General features: G+C 40.9%; 1 protein-coding gene across 8 annotated transcripts in view; it reads right to left on the bottom strand.

The window, feature by feature from the left end:
- Positions 1 to 18,202, bottom strand: part of FBXW7 (F-box and WD repeat domain containing 7) — a 292,479-nt gene that overhangs the window by 182,432 nt on the left and 91,845 nt on the right. Inside the window, exon 1 of one of the 8 annotated variants that reach the window (XM_025185387.3) lies at positions 16,058 to 16,303. The exons of the other annotated variants lie outside the window; for them this stretch is intronic. Coding sequence (XP_025041172.2) covers positions 16,058 to 16,213 — 156 coding nt within the window. The 5' untranslated portion in view covers positions 16,214 to 16,303. Of the gene's footprint in view, positions 1 to 16,057; positions 16,304 to 18,202 lie in introns of those variants that run through there. 8 annotated transcript variants of the gene reach the window in all.

Here is an 18,202-nt window from a genome sequence, read left to right as displayed (position 1 = left end):
TGTGGGGACAAAACCCCCGTTTAGGGAGGGAGGAGGGGGGAACAGTTACCCCGCGGGATGAGCCACCTGCTGTGCTTGTGAATATCGGGGTGCGAGGGGTGCAAAGGCCTTTCTCATTCTCCTCACAGGAGATGTCAGCACCAGAGCAGAGGGCAGGTTCCTGTGGTTGTGTTCTTAAAGGCACAAGCCGCCCAATTCCTAGACTGTCAATGCTTAGATGCCGCAGATGCTCTCTATCGTACACAAGTGCTTCAGGGCTACCTTCCTGCTACAGCCAGGAGACTGAATGCTGTGAAATATTGTGCAGACAGTCCCTCCCTGAAACTCTGCCTCTCACGTTGGGAATATTTAAGAGTCTTCTCTCATTTTCTATGTCTATATGAAGTCACTGCAGCTCCTTTCTCTTATATCATGTGCTGAGGTGCTAAACTCCCTCCCAGAACCCTTCTGTACCCCAATCCCTTGCCTCAGGTCAGAGGCTGCACCCCTCACCCAAACTCCCCATAGCCTGCACCCCTCCTGCACCCAAACTCCGTCCCAGAGCCTGCGCCCCAAACAGGGCCAGGTTAACCTTTTGTGGACCCAGTGCTAAACATATTTGTGGGTCTCCATGGGGGCAATGGAGACATCGGGCAGAGTCCTCAGAGCGAGGGGCTGGCCAGGGGCAATGGGAAATGAGTCATGGCACGGCAGGGACAGCCCCGCTCCACCCAGCCCAGCACAAGGGCACTGTTTCCAAAGTGGCAGATGCCAGACGCAGACTGGCCCGCCCGGCCCTGCACTGTGGCCATCGTACTTCTTCCCCTTGGGGGTGGGCCCATGCTGCACCATGCTACCCCCCATCTACCCAGCACACCTCTTCCCCCAACACCCAGTGCTACACCACCCAGAGACCCCCACAAATACCTATGCCCAGTGCCCTCCCACAGACCTCTATGCCCAGCACACCCCCACCCACCCAGAGGCCCCCCCCACAGATCCTTTCACTGCCCAACACACACATCTCCCCACCCCCCACTGCCCAGCACCCCCAAAAAAACCCCACTGCCCAGCACCCCAAAACATACAAACCTTCCCCACTGCTGAGCAACACTCCCCCCCCCCCCCGCCCCAGACCCTCTAGAGACCTACTCTCCCACACCCGGATCCCCCGTCCCCCCGTCCACAATAGCCGGCCCTGATAGGAGACAAGGGACCAGAGCCGGCTGTGTGGAGGGGTCCATAATGGTTCCATTCTGCTCCCCCCCATTATCCCTTCAACTCACATGCTCCTACTCTGCCTGCCACTGGCAGCTGGAGCCTCCTCCCTGCCTCTCTGCTCCAAGCCTGACCCTGCTCCATCTCCACTGGAGGGTTAGTGCATGTGGAAGCCTGGCCCCAAACTGTAGGGGGTGGGGGAAGATGCGGTACAAGTTCCCCTCAGCTGTGCACCAGGTTTGGGGCCACGCCACATGGCAGCGACCAGAGGGCGCGTGCAAATTTTTCCTTTGCCCCCGGGCGCATAACACCCTTGCTTGTTTTGGTCTTAACTATCTTGAGCAGTTTGGTATCATCTGCAGATTTTTCCACCTCATTGTTTATCTCTTTCTCCAGATCATTTATAACTAAGTTGAATAGGACTGGTCCCAAGACAGACATTGGGGGGGGCCCACTAGTTACCTTTTTCCACTCAGAAAACTTACCATGTATTCCCACCCTTTGTTTCCTGTCTTTTAACCAGTTATCAATCCACGAAAGGACCTTCCCCCTTATCCCATGACAACTTACTTTACTTAAGAGCCTTTGGTGAGGGACCATCTCAAAGGCTTTCTGGAAATCTAAGTACACTATGCTCACTGGATCCCTCTTGTTCATATATTTGTTGGCCCACTCAAAGAACTCTAGCAGATTAGTAAGGCATGATTTCCCTTTACAGAAACCATGTTGACTTTCTCCCAACAAATTATGTTCATCTATGTGTCTGACAATTTTATTCTTTACAATAGTTTCAACTAATGAGCCCGATACGGACATTAGACTTACCAGTCTAATTGCCAGGATCACCTCTAGAGCCTTATTGGTATTACATTAGCTATCTTACAGTCATTAGGTACAGAAGCTGATTTAGAGGATAGGTTACAAACCACAGTTAATAGTTCCACAGTTTTACATTTGAGTTTTCAGAACACTTGGGTGAATGCCATCTGGTCCCGGTGACTTGTTACTATTAAGTTTATCTATTTGTTCCAAAACCTTCTCTAATGACACCTCTACCTGTGACAATTCCTCAGATTTGTCATCTAAAAAGAATGGTTCAAGTTTGGGGATCTCCCCAATATCCTCAGCTGCAAAGACTGTAGCAAAGAATTTAGCTTCTCCGCAATTACTTTATCATCTTTGAGTGTTCCTTTAGCATCTTGATCATCCAACAGCCCCACTTGTTGTTTAGCCAGCTTCTTGCTTCTGGTGTACTTAAAAAACATTCTGCTATTACTTTTCAGATTTTGGCTGTTCTTCAAGCTCCTTTTTGGTTTTTCTTATTATATTTTTACACTTACTTTGACAAAGTTTATGCTCTTTTCCATGTTCCTCACTAGGATCTGACTTCCGCTTTTTAAAAGATATGTTTTATCTGTCTCTGCTTCTTTTACTTCGTTGTTAAGTACGGTGGCCCTTTTTTGGTTCTCTTACTGTGTTTTTTTAATTTGGGGTATATATGTAAGGTGGGCCTCTATTATGGTGTCTTTGAAAAGTTTTACTTTTGTCACTGTATCTTTTAATTTCTATTTAGCTAACTTCCTCGTTTTTGTGTAGTTCCTCTTTCTGAAATTAAATGCCACGGTGTTGGGCTGCTGAATTGTTTTTCCCACCACAGGGATGTTAAATTTTATTACATTATGGTCACTATTTCCAAGCAGCCCAGTTATATTTACCTCTTGAACCAAATCCTGAGCTCCACTTAGGACTAAATCAATTAGAACCAGCTGCTCCAAGAAGAGTCATTTAAGGTATCAAGAACATATCTCTCTGCATCCCATCCTGAGCTTACAACCATGAAAAAGAAAAAGATTAAATAAAATTCTGTCACAAGACACCAGATTCATAGATTATAAAGCCGGAAAGGGCCACTGATCTTCTGCATTTAGACTGACTTCCATGAATTATTTCCTGTTTGGATCAGAGCATGTATCTTACAAAAACATCTAAACTTTATTTTAAAAAGTTCCAGCAATGGGGAATTCAATTCCTAACTCTTGCTAAATTGTTTCAATGGTTATTTACTCTCACTGTTAAAGGTGAATTTAATCTGCAGACATGTCAATGCTTTGAATGTATATTACCTATCAAGAATATTAATATTCAAAAAAGGTAAACTCAAAGAATGCAGAGTTAAAGTAGCACTTTCCAGAAAAGGCACACAAACAACTTGAATTTTTTTCCTTGCAGCAAAGCCCTAAAAAATCCACATTCTCCTTTGCATGCACTAGAAGCTTTATCACCACCACTGAAACTATATATTTTACTTTTATAGCACTTGTTTGACCTTCCAGCCACACAGAACGATGTGGCAAATTCCTTTTTCCCCAAAGAAAATCATTCTTCACTCTTCATTATGAGAACAATTGTCATAGGCACTGAGGGCATTCTACTCATATGTTAGCACCTTGCAGGATTATATCTCGCAGAGGGCAACAAATTATCCAAGTGTTATTCAGATCCCTAACATCATGAAACTAAGGAATGTACATGAAAAGAGCAAAAGTTGGGGTGATGATGAATCACTTCACTGAAAAGAAAAGCTAAATATAATACAGTGCACGTTTTTGATGTCCCATATACAGGGCTGTCCCAAGAGTGGCACAGGGGGCCCAAGACAAATCCCCACTTCCCTTCCCCAAAGCTCCTGTCCCCCTCCTGTCTCAAGTGAAATTGGACCAGGGGCTGGCGAGGCAGATAGGATGCTTGTGTCTATATGCTAAGAAAGGATGAGATGCCATATGTGTAGAATCAGAGTTCAAACAAGCACCTAAACTGCCTGAATTGTTTGTTGTTTGTAACAAAAAACAGGACTATGTAGCTCTTTAAAGACTAACAAGATGGTTTATTAGGTGATGAGATTTCCAGAGTGAGCCAGATCCACTTCCTCAGATCAAACTGTGGAAGAAAATAGGCATGACCATATATACCAAAGGGATACAAGCAAAAAAAGTTAACCCATATAAAAAGGATAAATCAAATTTCAGAACAGAGGGGAAATAATGGGGGGAGGAGGTAAATGTCTGTGAGCTAATGATATTAGAGGTGATAATTGGGGGAGCTATCTTTGTAATGGGTAAGATAATTAGCGTCTTTGTTAAGACCCTGGCATCAAGTGTCAAATTTAAGCATGAATGACAATTCAGAGGTTTCTCTTCCAAGTCTGGTGTTAAAATGCCTTTGAAGCAGTATGCAGGTAATCAAGTCGTTCAGCCAATGCCCTTTTGGTTGAAATGGCAAGAAACTGTTTTTCTTTTGTGATACTGTCTGATATCAGTTTTGTGTGCACTGATTCTTTGGCGAAGAGTCTGAGACGTTTGTCCAATGTACATAGCAGACGGGCACTGTCGGCACATGATGACAAATTATATTTCTGGATGAGCAAGAATATGTGTTCTTGATCTTATAACTGAATTGATTAGGTCCAATAATGGTGTCAGCAGAGTAAATATGTGGACAAAGCTGGCAACGGGGTTTGTTGCAAGGAAAAGTTCCAGGGTTGGTAATAGTGTGGTATGTCCTGTGGTTGTTGGTAAGAATCATCCTGAGGTTAGGTGGTTGTCTGTAGGAGACTATGGGTCTGTCTCCCAGAGCCCCTCGGAGTGCAGTATCCTGTTCTAGTACAGGTTGTAGTTTATTGATAATATGTTGGACAGGTTTAAGTTGGGGGCTATAGGTGATGACAAGTGGTGTTCTATTGTTGGTTTTCTTGGGTCTGTCTTGAAGTAGATGGTTTCTGGGTATTCGTCTGGCTCTTTCAATTTGTTTTTTTATTTCTCCAGGTGGGTAATTGAGGTTTATAAATGCTTGGTAGAGATTCAGGAGTTTCTGGTCTCTGTCAGTGGGATAAGAGCAGATGCAGTTGTATCGAAGGGCTGGGCTATAAACGATGGATCGTATGGTGTGTTCTGGATGGGAGCTGGAGGCATGAAGGTAACTGTATGAGTCAGTGGGTTTTCTATAGAGAGTGGTGTCTAATTTACCGTTGGTGATTTGTACTGTGGTATCCAAGAAATGGATCTCTTGTGTAGAATGGTCCAGGCTGAGATTGATGGTGGGGTTTAGGTTGTTAAAATCTCAGTGGAATGTCTCCAGTGTTTCTTGGCCATGAGTCCAGATCATAAAGATGTCATAGATGTGGCGTAAGTAGAGAAGGGCTAAAAGGGGACGGGATCTGAGGAAACGTTGTTCTAAGTCAGCCATAAAGACATCTCTATTACTATTGAATTGTTTGTGTGAGAATACACTTAAGTGTGAACAATTTCAACAGGGGAGCATGAAGTCAATTATTATCAAAAGTATTTTCTATTTAAAAACAACACCTTATTTTTCAGGACATCTACATCTCTATTTCGATTCCAATTGCTTATTTACAACTATAATATTTTGTTTTGTTTATTTTACTACTAGCCATATACAGTTGAGAGAATATTTTCTGATTTATATCATTTGCAGAATCTTTACAATTAGTGCTTTTGTTCAAACCAGAACATGGCCTAGCTTCCGAATCCTAACACGGAGTACAGACTCAACCCAATAGCCAACTCTCACATTGAATCAATGGAAAGTCCCTAATAAACACTGAACCTCAATGAACCAGTTCTAGTTTCCACTGAAATCATCAGTAAAATTCTACTGATCAAATCTTTGCTAACTCCTCCTTAAGAATGATTTTGTGCTAAAAGACCTGACTGAGAATAAGGAGAGGAAAAAATAGTTAAAAAGAATGTGATGATTGTGGTGACTGTGGTCACAGCAAATCACCATCCTCACTGAATAACTAGGGGTACTACATTTCAAAATTAGGCTACTAAAAATGTTTTGACTATTTATCCAACCATGTCAGTTAGTTGTCTGAAGTCCACTCCCGACTAATTAATGTGAAGTTTAATATTTTAAGAAAAAGGTCATTTATTCTTTGAAAAAAAAAATCAAGGTACATTTCCCCCATATCTTTTGAGTATTTTTTTTCCACAATTCTACTCATTTACCATTCACACCTTTTATAAAAACTTAGGTAAGATACAATTATATAGGTATCTATTTCAAAATGACATGTATATGAATGCATATATAGGGGATGAAAACCACTGTTATACTCCTAAATAACTTACATTTGATTCAAATACTGACAATTAGAATAGCTATCCGCGTAAGAATCTCTTACCCTTAGTAACTAAAAAGATATCTGCTACCTTTTCCCTATTTAGGGACAAAGCAGAGGCTCTTATTATATCTGTCAAACCCAGATCGCTGATGGTCTAAGATTAAGGTTACTGTCCGGGACAATCAAAAAATGTCAGTGTATTTTGATGAAACTCTGCAGTAACTTTCTGCATGTCTCTACTCTGTCCCCCACTAACAAGTTATATCTATGCTCTCTATTAAACAAAGAGCTCATTCTGGGAGTGTTTATTCGGAATAGCATTAACAGAAAACTTCAGTAATTGAGGCCTACCACCATCTCAAACGTTGCATAACGTTTTTGCTGTGAGCTTGTGACAGGGCGCCTGCCCTGCACTGGGCCTTTAAGCCCAAGGCTCAGGCCCGAGCCTGAGGGAAGCTGGAAGACCAGCTGAGATGGTTAGGCTAATGAGCCCAGCTGCCAGCTATAAAAGGAGAGGCCCGGTTGCTGGAGAGGAAGCAGGGCTGACTGCAGAGGCAGCAAGAGCTCCTGAGAGGGATACAGCTACAGGAAAGGAACTGGAGAGGGAAGCTCTCCCTCAGCAGTTGCCGGGGTCTCCAGGAGAGGCCTGGAGGAAAGCGGAGGCGAGTGGGTGTCACCTGGAGACTACCCGCCGAGGGGACGTTGGCCTGGAGATCGCAGCCAGCTGGGCAAGGCCAGGTAGGAAGTGGCCCAGGGCAGGAGCGGGAGGCGTTCCTCTTGGCCCGAGAGACCTGGTGGGTTTGGCTAGCTAGCCCCACCGAGGGAGTGACCCTATACCTGGTTGCTCACAGGGCCCTGGGCCGGGACCCGGTGGAGTAGGGTGGGCCCGGATCCCCCTACTGGGGGGGTGCCCAGCTACGACGAGAATCTGTTTGTAGACTCGGCCTGTTTAAAGGGCCAGTATAAACTGCTGTAAAGCCGATGATGAGCAACCCATACAGACTGTAACTCGCCCTGAGATGGGCCATGTGAAGACAGTCAGGGGGCACTGAGGCTACTGGGGGGCGTGCGCCCCATGACAGAGCTGAAAAAAAAAAACAAATGAATTGTTTAGGTGGGGGTTGGCAACATGTGGCACGCAAGATGATTCTGAGTGGCACATGCGTGAAAGCCTAAAGGTATTATGGGTATGTTCACCAGAAAAGTCCCCTTAGTCTCTCCCATTCACAGGAATGCTCATGATGAGAGCCACTGATCACGTTTTTTTACACTTAAGGGGGGGAGGGGAGTCAAACATTTTAGACAAATTGGTGATGCCAAAGAAAGCCAAGTTAGATGTTCGCTTATTTCAGCCTTCTTGGAGAGATGAATACGGATTTGTTCAACATAAAGACCATGCTGCTTGTGCTCCATGTTGTGAGAGCATAGTTTGCCACACATCAAATGTCCAACATCATTTTCAGACAAAGCATGAGAAACACTTCAAGGATGAGGCAGACAAGGCTGAGTCAATCAAATGGGCCAATGCGAGGTACAGAAAGCAAAGCAGTATCTTTACTAACTTTTGTGTCATTAAAAATCAAGCCACAGAAAGAAGTTACCAAAAAAAAAAAAATCACACAATGTGTTGCGAAACATGGAAAGCCATTTACAGATAGAAAATATACAAAAGAGGCTTTTCTCAGTTGTTTGGATGTTTGGTCAGTGGTTTGCCCAATAAAGATACAATCATCTCCAGAATAAATCTGCCAGGACAGTGGAGAGGCGCATAAGTGAAATGGCAGAAAACATTAACAAACAGACGGTGGCATTAAAAGATGCAGTGGTATTTAGTGTCACGCTTGATCAGCGTATGGATATAAATGAGGAACCGCGGTTAGCAATTCTTGTGAGATATTGTGACTCAGATGAAGTGTGAGAAGAGCTATGCTGCCTAAAATCCATGCATGGCACAACAGGGGAAGATTCAGCAAAGATGTTAATCATTTTGAGGAAAGAGGAATTGCTATCTGAAATATATTTTCTGTAACAACTGATGGTGCCCCTGCTATGGTCAGAAAAATGGAAGGGATTTGTAAAGATAATTGAGGATCAAATTGGCCACCCGACGGTAAATTTTCATTGTATTATTCACCAAGAAAAGCTCTGTACCAAGATTTTTAACTCTCAGCTTAATAATATAATGACTACAGTGGTGAAGATCATGAATTTTCTTGTTGCTTGATCTGCCTTGACGCATCAGCAGTTTCAAGCTCTGTTTGAGGACATGGATACATACAAGCACATTTCGCTTCACAGCAATATTTGTTGGTTAAGCCATGGGAAGGTTTTGACACATTTTGTGGACTATGTGGATGCAATCAAGATCTTTTGGTCAAAAAAAGGTCAAAACTACCCCGAACTGAATGATGACAAGTGGATCACGCAACTGTTTCTAACTGACATCACTGCACGTCTAAATGAACTCAACCTACATCAGCAGAGTGCAAGCTAAACTGGGTATTTTGAAACATGAAAGGCATTTGTTATGAAACTTCCCATTTTCTCCTTAGGACATTGACACCTTGACTTTATGCTATTTCCAACATCTTAAAGAACTACTGAAAAATTGTACCATCAGTGTTGCTGAGAGAAGGATGTACATGCAAGAATTTGTGCCAGATTTCCTACATTTTGGCCCGATGTTTTCCTTTCTAATCAAACCAGACAATTTTGATACTAGCCACGTGATATGGATTTGATAGTATTTCCATGAATGGGTGTTGAGGATTTCAAAATGCAGTTCACTGAATTACAATGCTCAGACTTATGGGCCTCAAAGTTTAGAAATCTGCTGCACACACTTGAGGATCTATCATAACTTGTTGAAATTCCTGCCTGTGAATTTGACTGTTAGAAGAAAGTGGCATTTTCATTTGCTCTGAGCATTTGGATCTACATACCACTGTGAACAGATATTTTCACATATGAAGTCAGTTCTTTGTCCCTCCCTGAGTTGGTCAATGACTGAACTCTGAAGCTCATGTGTGCTTAAAGCATGGGTTCCCAAACTGGGTGTGTGTGAAGAAATTCCAACGGGGGAGGGGGCGCGAGGCAACTCAGTGCCGCCCCTTTCCCCCCGGCCCCTCCCATCAATCCCTCCACCGTAAGTTTTGCTGCTCTTTTTGTTTTTCAGTCGGTTCCCTTCCTCCCCACTCCCCAACAAGTTTTGCTGCTATTGCGGGGGGGGAGAAGGGTGTGAGGGTTTCTCAAAAATCAAAAAGGGGGCGTGATGCCGAAAAGTTTGGGAACCACTGGCTTAAAGCATCACACTACGAGCCTGAGATCGGAAAACTCAGCAAGGGAAAACAAGGCCAAGGATCACTCTAAATGGTAAGACCTGCATCTTTATTTATTTATTAATGAAGACGCTAAAATGTAAGTAAAAGGCAGTCTACACTGCACGATTATTTCAGAGTACGCTATTCTGGAAGACATACTCTCAAAATAGCTTATTTTGAAATAGTACGTCTACACTACAGGGAAGCCTTGAAATTAGTCCGAGGCAGGCGCCTCTAACATGGACACGATACCTCGATTTAGAACCCCAGGAAGCACTGGGGAGTAATTACTTTGAATGGCCTGGGGGAGAAGCTATTTTGAATTAACAGCAATGGAGCAGCCACACAACTACCATTCCAAAATAGCTATTTTGGAAGTGCCACTATTCCTCGTGGAATGAGGTTTACATACACCGAAATAAGCCGCCCATTATTTCAACATTAGTCAAAAAAATGGGTAAGTTGTGTAGATGTTCGCATAGTTATTTCTGAATAACAGACGTTATTCTGAAATAACATTGCTGTGTGGATGTACCCCTATTGACTTTAAAAAGTATCAGTGGCACACAGATCCATAAATAGACGTGAATAAGTTAAATGATGGCACACCATTTCTGAAAGGTTGCCGACCCCTGGTTAGATTTTTGCCATTTGAAGTAAATCATTTCCAATAATGTGGTAACCGATTAGTTTATTTAAAAAAAGAAACTATGGTTATGCAAATATATCACCTCAATACGCTAAAAACAGTGATACCATAATTCAACAGTATTTTAACTAATGCAATCTATTTCAAAGTCCTTCAAGAAACATTCATCAGCATGTCTTTGGGGAACGGCATTAAAAGTTCTATAGCAACAGCTAACAGGTGAATAATTTATACGGATTGTTTATCTTACAAAAATAGTTCCTAGTTGTTTTTGGAAGGAAGGATGTAATGTTTCTCTTAAAGGATTTCTTAACTGCAAAGACGGCAGTTTTAAAATAAAAAAAACATTTTAAGGTTTGCAGGCTGTTCAATAAAACAGGAAAGTCAAGTTTTGGATCCAAAGCATTCTTTTTCCCTTGAGTTTAAAGGAAAGCCATGTGTGTACTATATTACTGAAATTCATATAAAAAGCACCTTGCTAAGCATGCTAAAATAGATAATTCTGAATTCTTCCATTCCGTTAGCAAGTATTTATGTTCACAAGTATATTTATATATACACATATATCTCCGAGTAAAGATTTAAAGCCAGTTTTCATCTTTAATGTTGTTAATATTGAGTTACATTTTAAATTATTCTAATGGTTCATATTTTCAGAGTACAGTTCTTATATTACTAGAATGATATTTCAGCAGGATATAAACTTTTTAAAAGCTTAAGGGCTGTCAAGCAACTAAAAACTTTATCACAATTAACTGCACTATTAAACAACAGAAGAACATTTAAAATATTTTGGATGTTTTCTACATTTCAAATACTGTGGTTTCAATTACAACACAAAATACTCAGAGTACTAGTGGTCAATTTATATTTGCACACTAAAAAAAAAGAAATAGTATTTTTCAGTTCACCTAATACAAGTAGTCTAATGCGGTATCTTTATCATGGAAGTTTAACTTACAAATGTAGAATTATGTACAAAAAAATGCATGACTAACGGGGCGGGCGGGGGGCAGCAAAAGGGGTAGCTGCCCCAGGGAGAGAAGTGATTTAAAAGGGCCAGGAGCCCAGTGTTCTTCAAATCTCCACCAGAACCCAAGGGATCCAAGATACCACTACAGCCCCAGATACCTTCCCATGAAACGCTGGCATGAGAGGAGAGGCCTTGAACCCAGACCCACCCGCTCCTTCTGAAAGGGTACAGACCACTCACCCTCTCCTGCACAGATGCTGGGCCTGGTGCAAGATGCACCTTTAAGTCCTGGCATCTACTTTCACCCATGCTTGTACCTCAGATTTTGGAATGCAGATTGCTAAACCTTGGGTCAAATGCTGTATCTATCTTTTGAGATCTCACATTTGTACCCGTGCTTTGCCTTTTGTCAAATCTGCAGTGAAAGTGTTCTTAAAATGAACATGTGCTGGGTCATCATCATCATGAAATATATGGTAGAATGCAGGTAAAACACCATTCCAAAGGTGGCCGAACCACAAAGGATATACAAATATTTATCATGCACGGCATGCAAATACCTTACAATGCCTGCTACAACAATGCCATTTCTTACTTTCAGGTGACACTGTAAATAAGAAGCAAACATTATTCCACAAATGTAAAGAAACTTGGTTGTCTTAAGGTGAATCTACACTGTACCCTTGCCTCAAAATAAGCTACGCAATTTGAGCTACACAATTTGCATAGCTAATTTTGAGGAATTTTGAAATAAAGTGCTATTCTGACAAGTCCCTTAACCCTCATGGAACAATGGTTACAGGGATGCTGGAATAGCGTGCTCATTATTTTGAAATAACAGGTGCATTTAAAGACACAAAACTGTTATTTCAGGATACCGGAAGCATACCACAATAGCGCCGCTATGTAGACGCACCCTTAGTGGATAAAAAGTAGGAGTGAACTTGTAGGCCCTGAAGTTTTACCTTTTGCTTGTTTTTCTGAAGTGAAGTTATGTAACATTCTACATTTGCTAGTTGCATTTTCAAAATAAAGAGATTACCTCATACGGGTACTACAGCATAAATTGTAGAATATAATTTCTTTAAATATTTTACAGTTCAACTATTTGTAAAAAAAGTGAGCACTACACACTTTATATTATGTGTTGTAACAGAAAATGCAGAAAATATAGAAAATATTTAATAAATTTAAATTGGTATTATTTTGTTTAGCAGTGTAATTAAAACTGTGATTAATAGCAATTTTTTATTCATTTTTTTAATTAATCACATTAGTTAACTGTGATTAATCGACAGCTCTAAAAAGTTTAAGATCTTTGACTGAGCACAGCCAGAACACCTACTATTGCAAATATCTTTCAGACAGATAGCTGGTTGAAGACTTCCTCACCTGTTGTAATTACCATAGCTGCACTGAAATAAAGATTCTATCCGAGAAACTGCCTCATTTCCCTTATTTCCAGTTTATTATATATGTATGTTCTTCTAGAAATACAGACACGTACATATACATTTACTTTCTACCACATGAACTTTCTGAGTGCCATGACTAATTTTAATAGCCATACTATTTATGCAGCCAAAAGGAAATTCCCATCACTTGCTGTCATGGGCACTGTGATAAACACATGTAACACAGCACCATTTTTAGTGAAATTTTCAATATCTGGAAAAATAGTGTGCTTTATTTATCCCATATTTATCACTATAGAGTCATCAAATTATGCAACTGTGGTGAAAACACACAATACAGTAGACTTCTGATAATCCAGCACCTTTGGGAGCTAGGTGGTGCCAGATTATCGGATATGCCGGAGTATCAGAAGGTACTCCGGTGGGGGACTGTGATGGGTCTGCCGGGACCCGCACTGCATCTGCGGGGGGAGGGGTGGGCGGGGAATGGTGCGGCAGGGGGCAAACCCTCCGCCGTTTTGCAGAAAGGCGGGGGAAGCCCCACACCACTGCCGAGAGTTTCCAGGAGGGGAGCGGGTTCCCCGCCTCCCAGACTGCAGTCGTTATCGCCGAGCAGGGGAGTGAAGGGTGATGCTGCGGGACCAACACAGCAGCACCCCAGCTGCTCTGCTCCACCGCTTGTTGGCCGCTCGTCAGTTTCAGCAGCAGCAGCAGCACAGAGCAGCTGGGGTGCTGCTGGGTTGGTCTCGCAGCGTCACCCCTCACCCCCCTGCTCGGCGATAACATCTGCAGTATGGGGGCTGGGAACTCTCGGCGGCGGCGCAGGGCTTCCCCTGCCTTCCTGCAAAATGACAAAAGGTTCGCCCCTTGCCACACCGTTCCCCGCCAGCAGCTCCAATTGTCCAGCTGGCTGGAGCACTTCCGGGTTCCAGTTGGTGCTGGAATATTGGGAGTGCCGGACCACTGGATGCTGGACAACTGGAGATTTACTGTACTTGTTTTTTCCTACTGAAGTTAATTTCGCTCTTTAAAATTTTACACCTGCAACTGCTGAACTCTTCTACTCCCAAATATTTTACTTAAGTATAATATATTCAGGTACAAGTTGAGCCTCTCTAGTCCATCAATCTCTGGTCTGGCAACATCCATGGTCCGACATGATTTTAATTAGCAGAACGTCCACTTATCACGGGTGTGACAAAGTATCCCATGAAGTCTGTTTATAGCAACTAGGCCTGGCTCTCAGTGTTCTGTGCTGTTATTTAGCTCTAATTTACTCCTAAATGTATTTTAAGAGCCCAGTTAAGCAGTGGAAGTGTTGGTAACGCTGCTAGACAATATTGACCTCCTATGGCTGGGCTACTCAACTTTGGAAAGTTGAGTAGCTGAGAGACACAGTAATACTCACAGCACATGCCAAAGGCTGCAACATAAGTGCGGGTTGCATATACACGCAAATATATATGCAAATATACGTAAACAGATTCTTTCACACTGATGGGCATGAATACAAAGATTAAGGCAAGACTACACAACACACAGGCCCCATTTAAATCAGTTCTACTGATACTGATAAAATGCAATATTTACCCCATTTCCACGCATATGACAGCACTTTTAATGAGCAATGACAGTCCAGGAATTTAACTACTAAAACACATATCAACAGAAGACCATTAAATTGACTTGCCATTGTGGAGCGTGCTCCCAGGGGAGGCCATACTCAAACGATCTCACCTGCAGGCCGCACGTTGAGCCCCATGTAAACCCAACCCCCTCACGGGCTGCAAACAAATGGGCCATGTGTTGAGTAGATCTGTCTTACAGTTTGACAAATTCTCTGGTTCAGCACTGGTCAGGTCCTGAGGATGTCAGACTAGAGGGGTTCAACCTATATTTTAACTTCAAAAAATGACCCCTGATCCCTATATCAATGAGGTTTAGAGACACAAAATAGAGTGAATCGTGCCATCTCCCTCTAGAGTAAAATTGTTATGTATGGGGTATTATTTGTGACCTAAGTAACAACTACTCTATAAAATAAACCCTGAAAAACGTTAAATGAAGGAACATTTAAATCACTGCACTCTATAAATTACCTTGAAAACATCCTGATCTTAACAAGTGATTGTTTAATATACAGATCCGACTGATATTTTCAGGTTGAGGTGACTGCATGGTCACCTAACTTTAGCACACTAATCCACAATTCATGTTACCTTTTAACTTATCTGTCTCTGACTTCAAAATTCATACAGGAATTTCCCATTGATAGGTGTACTTATTTTCTACTTATCAGTGCAGCACAGGCACAATATAACAAAAGTTAAAATGAATGTTTAACACAGAAATAATTATTAAGCTCTCTCTCACAAAATAAATGTCCTATAGCAGCCAATACGTATCTACAAAAAGGTATGCTTATTCTTGAATAAAAACATATTAACAATGCACTTTGAAAATTTTTGACTGAAAAGGACTAAATATAAACCAGCATCAGACATAGGGACATATTTTGTGCTTATACATATTGTTTATTCACAAATGTACCTTGCAAATGAAAGCAGCATTACAAATCTTAGAGATAAGAAACTTAAATAAAAACACAGGTTCAATTTCAGGGATATATATAGTCACTTCCATGCAGTAAAATCCGTAACTGGACCTGAAGTTTTGCAGTTTAGTTTAGTTTGATTTTCAACCAGAGCCAGCATTTTGCTTCCTACCCATCAATGTCCCATGTAGATAAAATGGTAAAGATAATTTCTATCTTTGTACTTTAAAGAGTAGCATTAGTTTTGCCAAGTTCTCAAGAAATGAGTAAAGGACATTAAGAAAAATATGTATTAAATAACTGCCAGAAAAAGGCTACATGTTAAATGTATAAAGATGACGTCTGATTCTATATAGAGAATTTTCTCTAAACTGAAAAATTATCTAAAATTTTAAGATGTCAGATGCTTCTATCATATAATATCATTGGGGAAGAATTTCATTAAAAGTAATTTTTATTTTGACATAAAGAAGATACTGCATCTTTAAGCATCCAGCAGTTTCAAAGCAACGCTAGGCTGCAATCACAACATCCATTAGAGTGTTCCACGTTTCAGAGCAAGCAAGCAAGCAAGTGGTTGTCATTGTAGCCAGTAAATCACCTGATCCTATTACAAAATCAATTACTGCAGCACATTTCTATTGCTACATAACCTGATGATAGCAAAATGATATTGGATAGCTACTGCAAGGTCAAGAAAACTGCTAGGAACAGCTCAAATTTCTCTTTTAATGTAAGTCTAAATTATAATGCATCTATTTAATGGTATAGTTTAGATTTTAAATAAATATCTATATAGTTACCTTTTTTGGTTGATTGGGACATTCGGTGGATAGTCTCTGTAACTGGTCTGACGTATGGCTGCAAGATAGAAGATCAGAGCAGCAGGTCGAACAGCCCAGCCTCTTCATTAAAGAAAAAATAATGCTGCAGCCACATCCACACATTGACTTGCTCATCAGATGACTTTATTCCTTAAGAAACCAGAACTGGTACATTCCCATATATACTCAAAATTGGCTGACTGCCTCATTCTGCAGTTCCCTGGCTGAAATTAACACTGATAAACAGGAGAAAAACAAAACAAAACACGTGTTCCTCAAAAAAAAAAAAAAAAAAAAAAAAAAAAAACCCAGCCAGAGTCCCAACACGAAGCAAAATTCAACACTAAAATATAGACAGTTTTACAAGGTAAGATGTTTTAAGGCTCTTAACTGGTTTATAAAAGGAAGAAAGGCACCTTAAGAGGAATAGATTCAAGGTGTCAGATACATTAAATTGCACACTCACTACAGTTTGTTCTTCTCCATCACTTCAAGTCCAGTTACCTACTCTAACGGCTCAGCCTATCCAACCTGTTCTTTCTCTAAGTGCACACTATTCCAATAGCCAACAGAAAAGAGCCACACCCCTCAACATCCTCCATGCACTCTATTCAAGAGCTGCTCAATATCTCAAAAAAGAACTGCTGTTGCATTGCTTAGAACAACAACAGGGAAGGGATTACTGGATGGAGGCTGACCTGCCAATCAGAGCAACTGACCTTTTATTACTCTAGTGTTCAAGAGGGACCTGTCAATACATTCAAGAAGAATGACAGACTTGTCTTCCTGTTATACTCTACAATAGATTTTCTACAATATATATTTTCTAATTTTATTGTAAATTGAATAATTTGTATGCAACAAAAGGATTGCACTGAAACATACAAAATTCTGTAAAGAAATGAGAATGGCTGCTACCAACCTATATGAGTTGTGATAACATTTAAAAAAAAAAACACAAATTTAAACTAAAGGAGGACCAAGAAAGGAAAGTAAGTTGAAACATAACCTTTCTCTTATCAATCCCCAATAGAACTGTCTAGGATAAGCAGCTTTGAGAAAAAAAAGTTACACAAAGTCTTTGGCTCAGAGGAAGAATTGCACAGAAAAGCAACAGTAATTCAAAAGAGTAGTCATATCTCATAGGCTTCCAGGTCTGTTCCAAAAATATTTCATGTGCTGAAACCAAAATATGGTCTCTCAATAACACTCTCTACCTGTCTAACTGCATCTATATAATTCGGTCTCAGTCAAAAACTTGACTGTTTCTCAGGGTATAAAATCAGTGAACCATATACTGATTTTCCCTTTTCATGTGATGAAACAATATGCCAGCATTACAAATATTTTAAAAACTTCATTTTAACCAGCTTACTAAAGTAAGCAATATGGTTTCTGAAATAAAAGGGTTCATATTAACACAAATGCTTAAAATGATTACAGGATAAAATGACTTGAAGTAAGTGTCATTTGCATTTATAGAGCTATCAGTGCTGGTCTAATTCAACAGCACCCCTATCAAAAGGTTACAAAAAAGTAGATGACGTAAAAGCAGCTTAAACATATATGTGTGTGTATGTTTATATATATGTGTGTGTTTTTATACACACACACACACACACACACACACACACACACACACACACACACACAGAAGAAAACTTCAGTTTTCTTACTGCACTGAAAGCTTAATCTGTCTCTTGCTCTCTCCTGCTCCCACCGCTTCCTTCCCTCCCCTTCCTAGGTTTAAAGCTGAATTGAGCTAGTATTGCCTCTCCCTTTCACCTTGCTCTGCCCTTTTGATTTTATGTTTCTTTTCAATCAGTTTCCAGTGGTATCTAAATATAAAGCATGCACTATAAATAGAATAAAAACCCCTTTTATAGATAAAGACTATGGATGCAAATAAGCAAAATAATGCTATAACCTTTTACTCGCCTGCTTGAGGTACTGTCTGCTGCATAGAATTTTAAATCCTCATCTGCAGATGCAATTGAGCTGGTATTGCCAAGGACTTTGCTCTTCCTGTGCTGATTCTACACGTCTATTCATTGAAAGAGCACATTATATCGAAAAATTAAAGTAATATCAGGTGAAATTACTCAGATGGATTGAAAGCAACCG

This window comes from Pelodiscus sinensis, chromosome 4 (genome assembly GCF_052426305.1).
Source record: "Pelodiscus sinensis isolate ZL-2025 chromosome 4, ASM5242630v1, whole genome shotgun sequence".
NCBI classification, from domain to species: domain Eukaryota; kingdom Metazoa; phylum Chordata; order Testudines; family Trionychidae; genus Pelodiscus; species Pelodiscus sinensis.
This window is presented reverse-complemented; position numbering and strand designations above follow the sequence as displayed.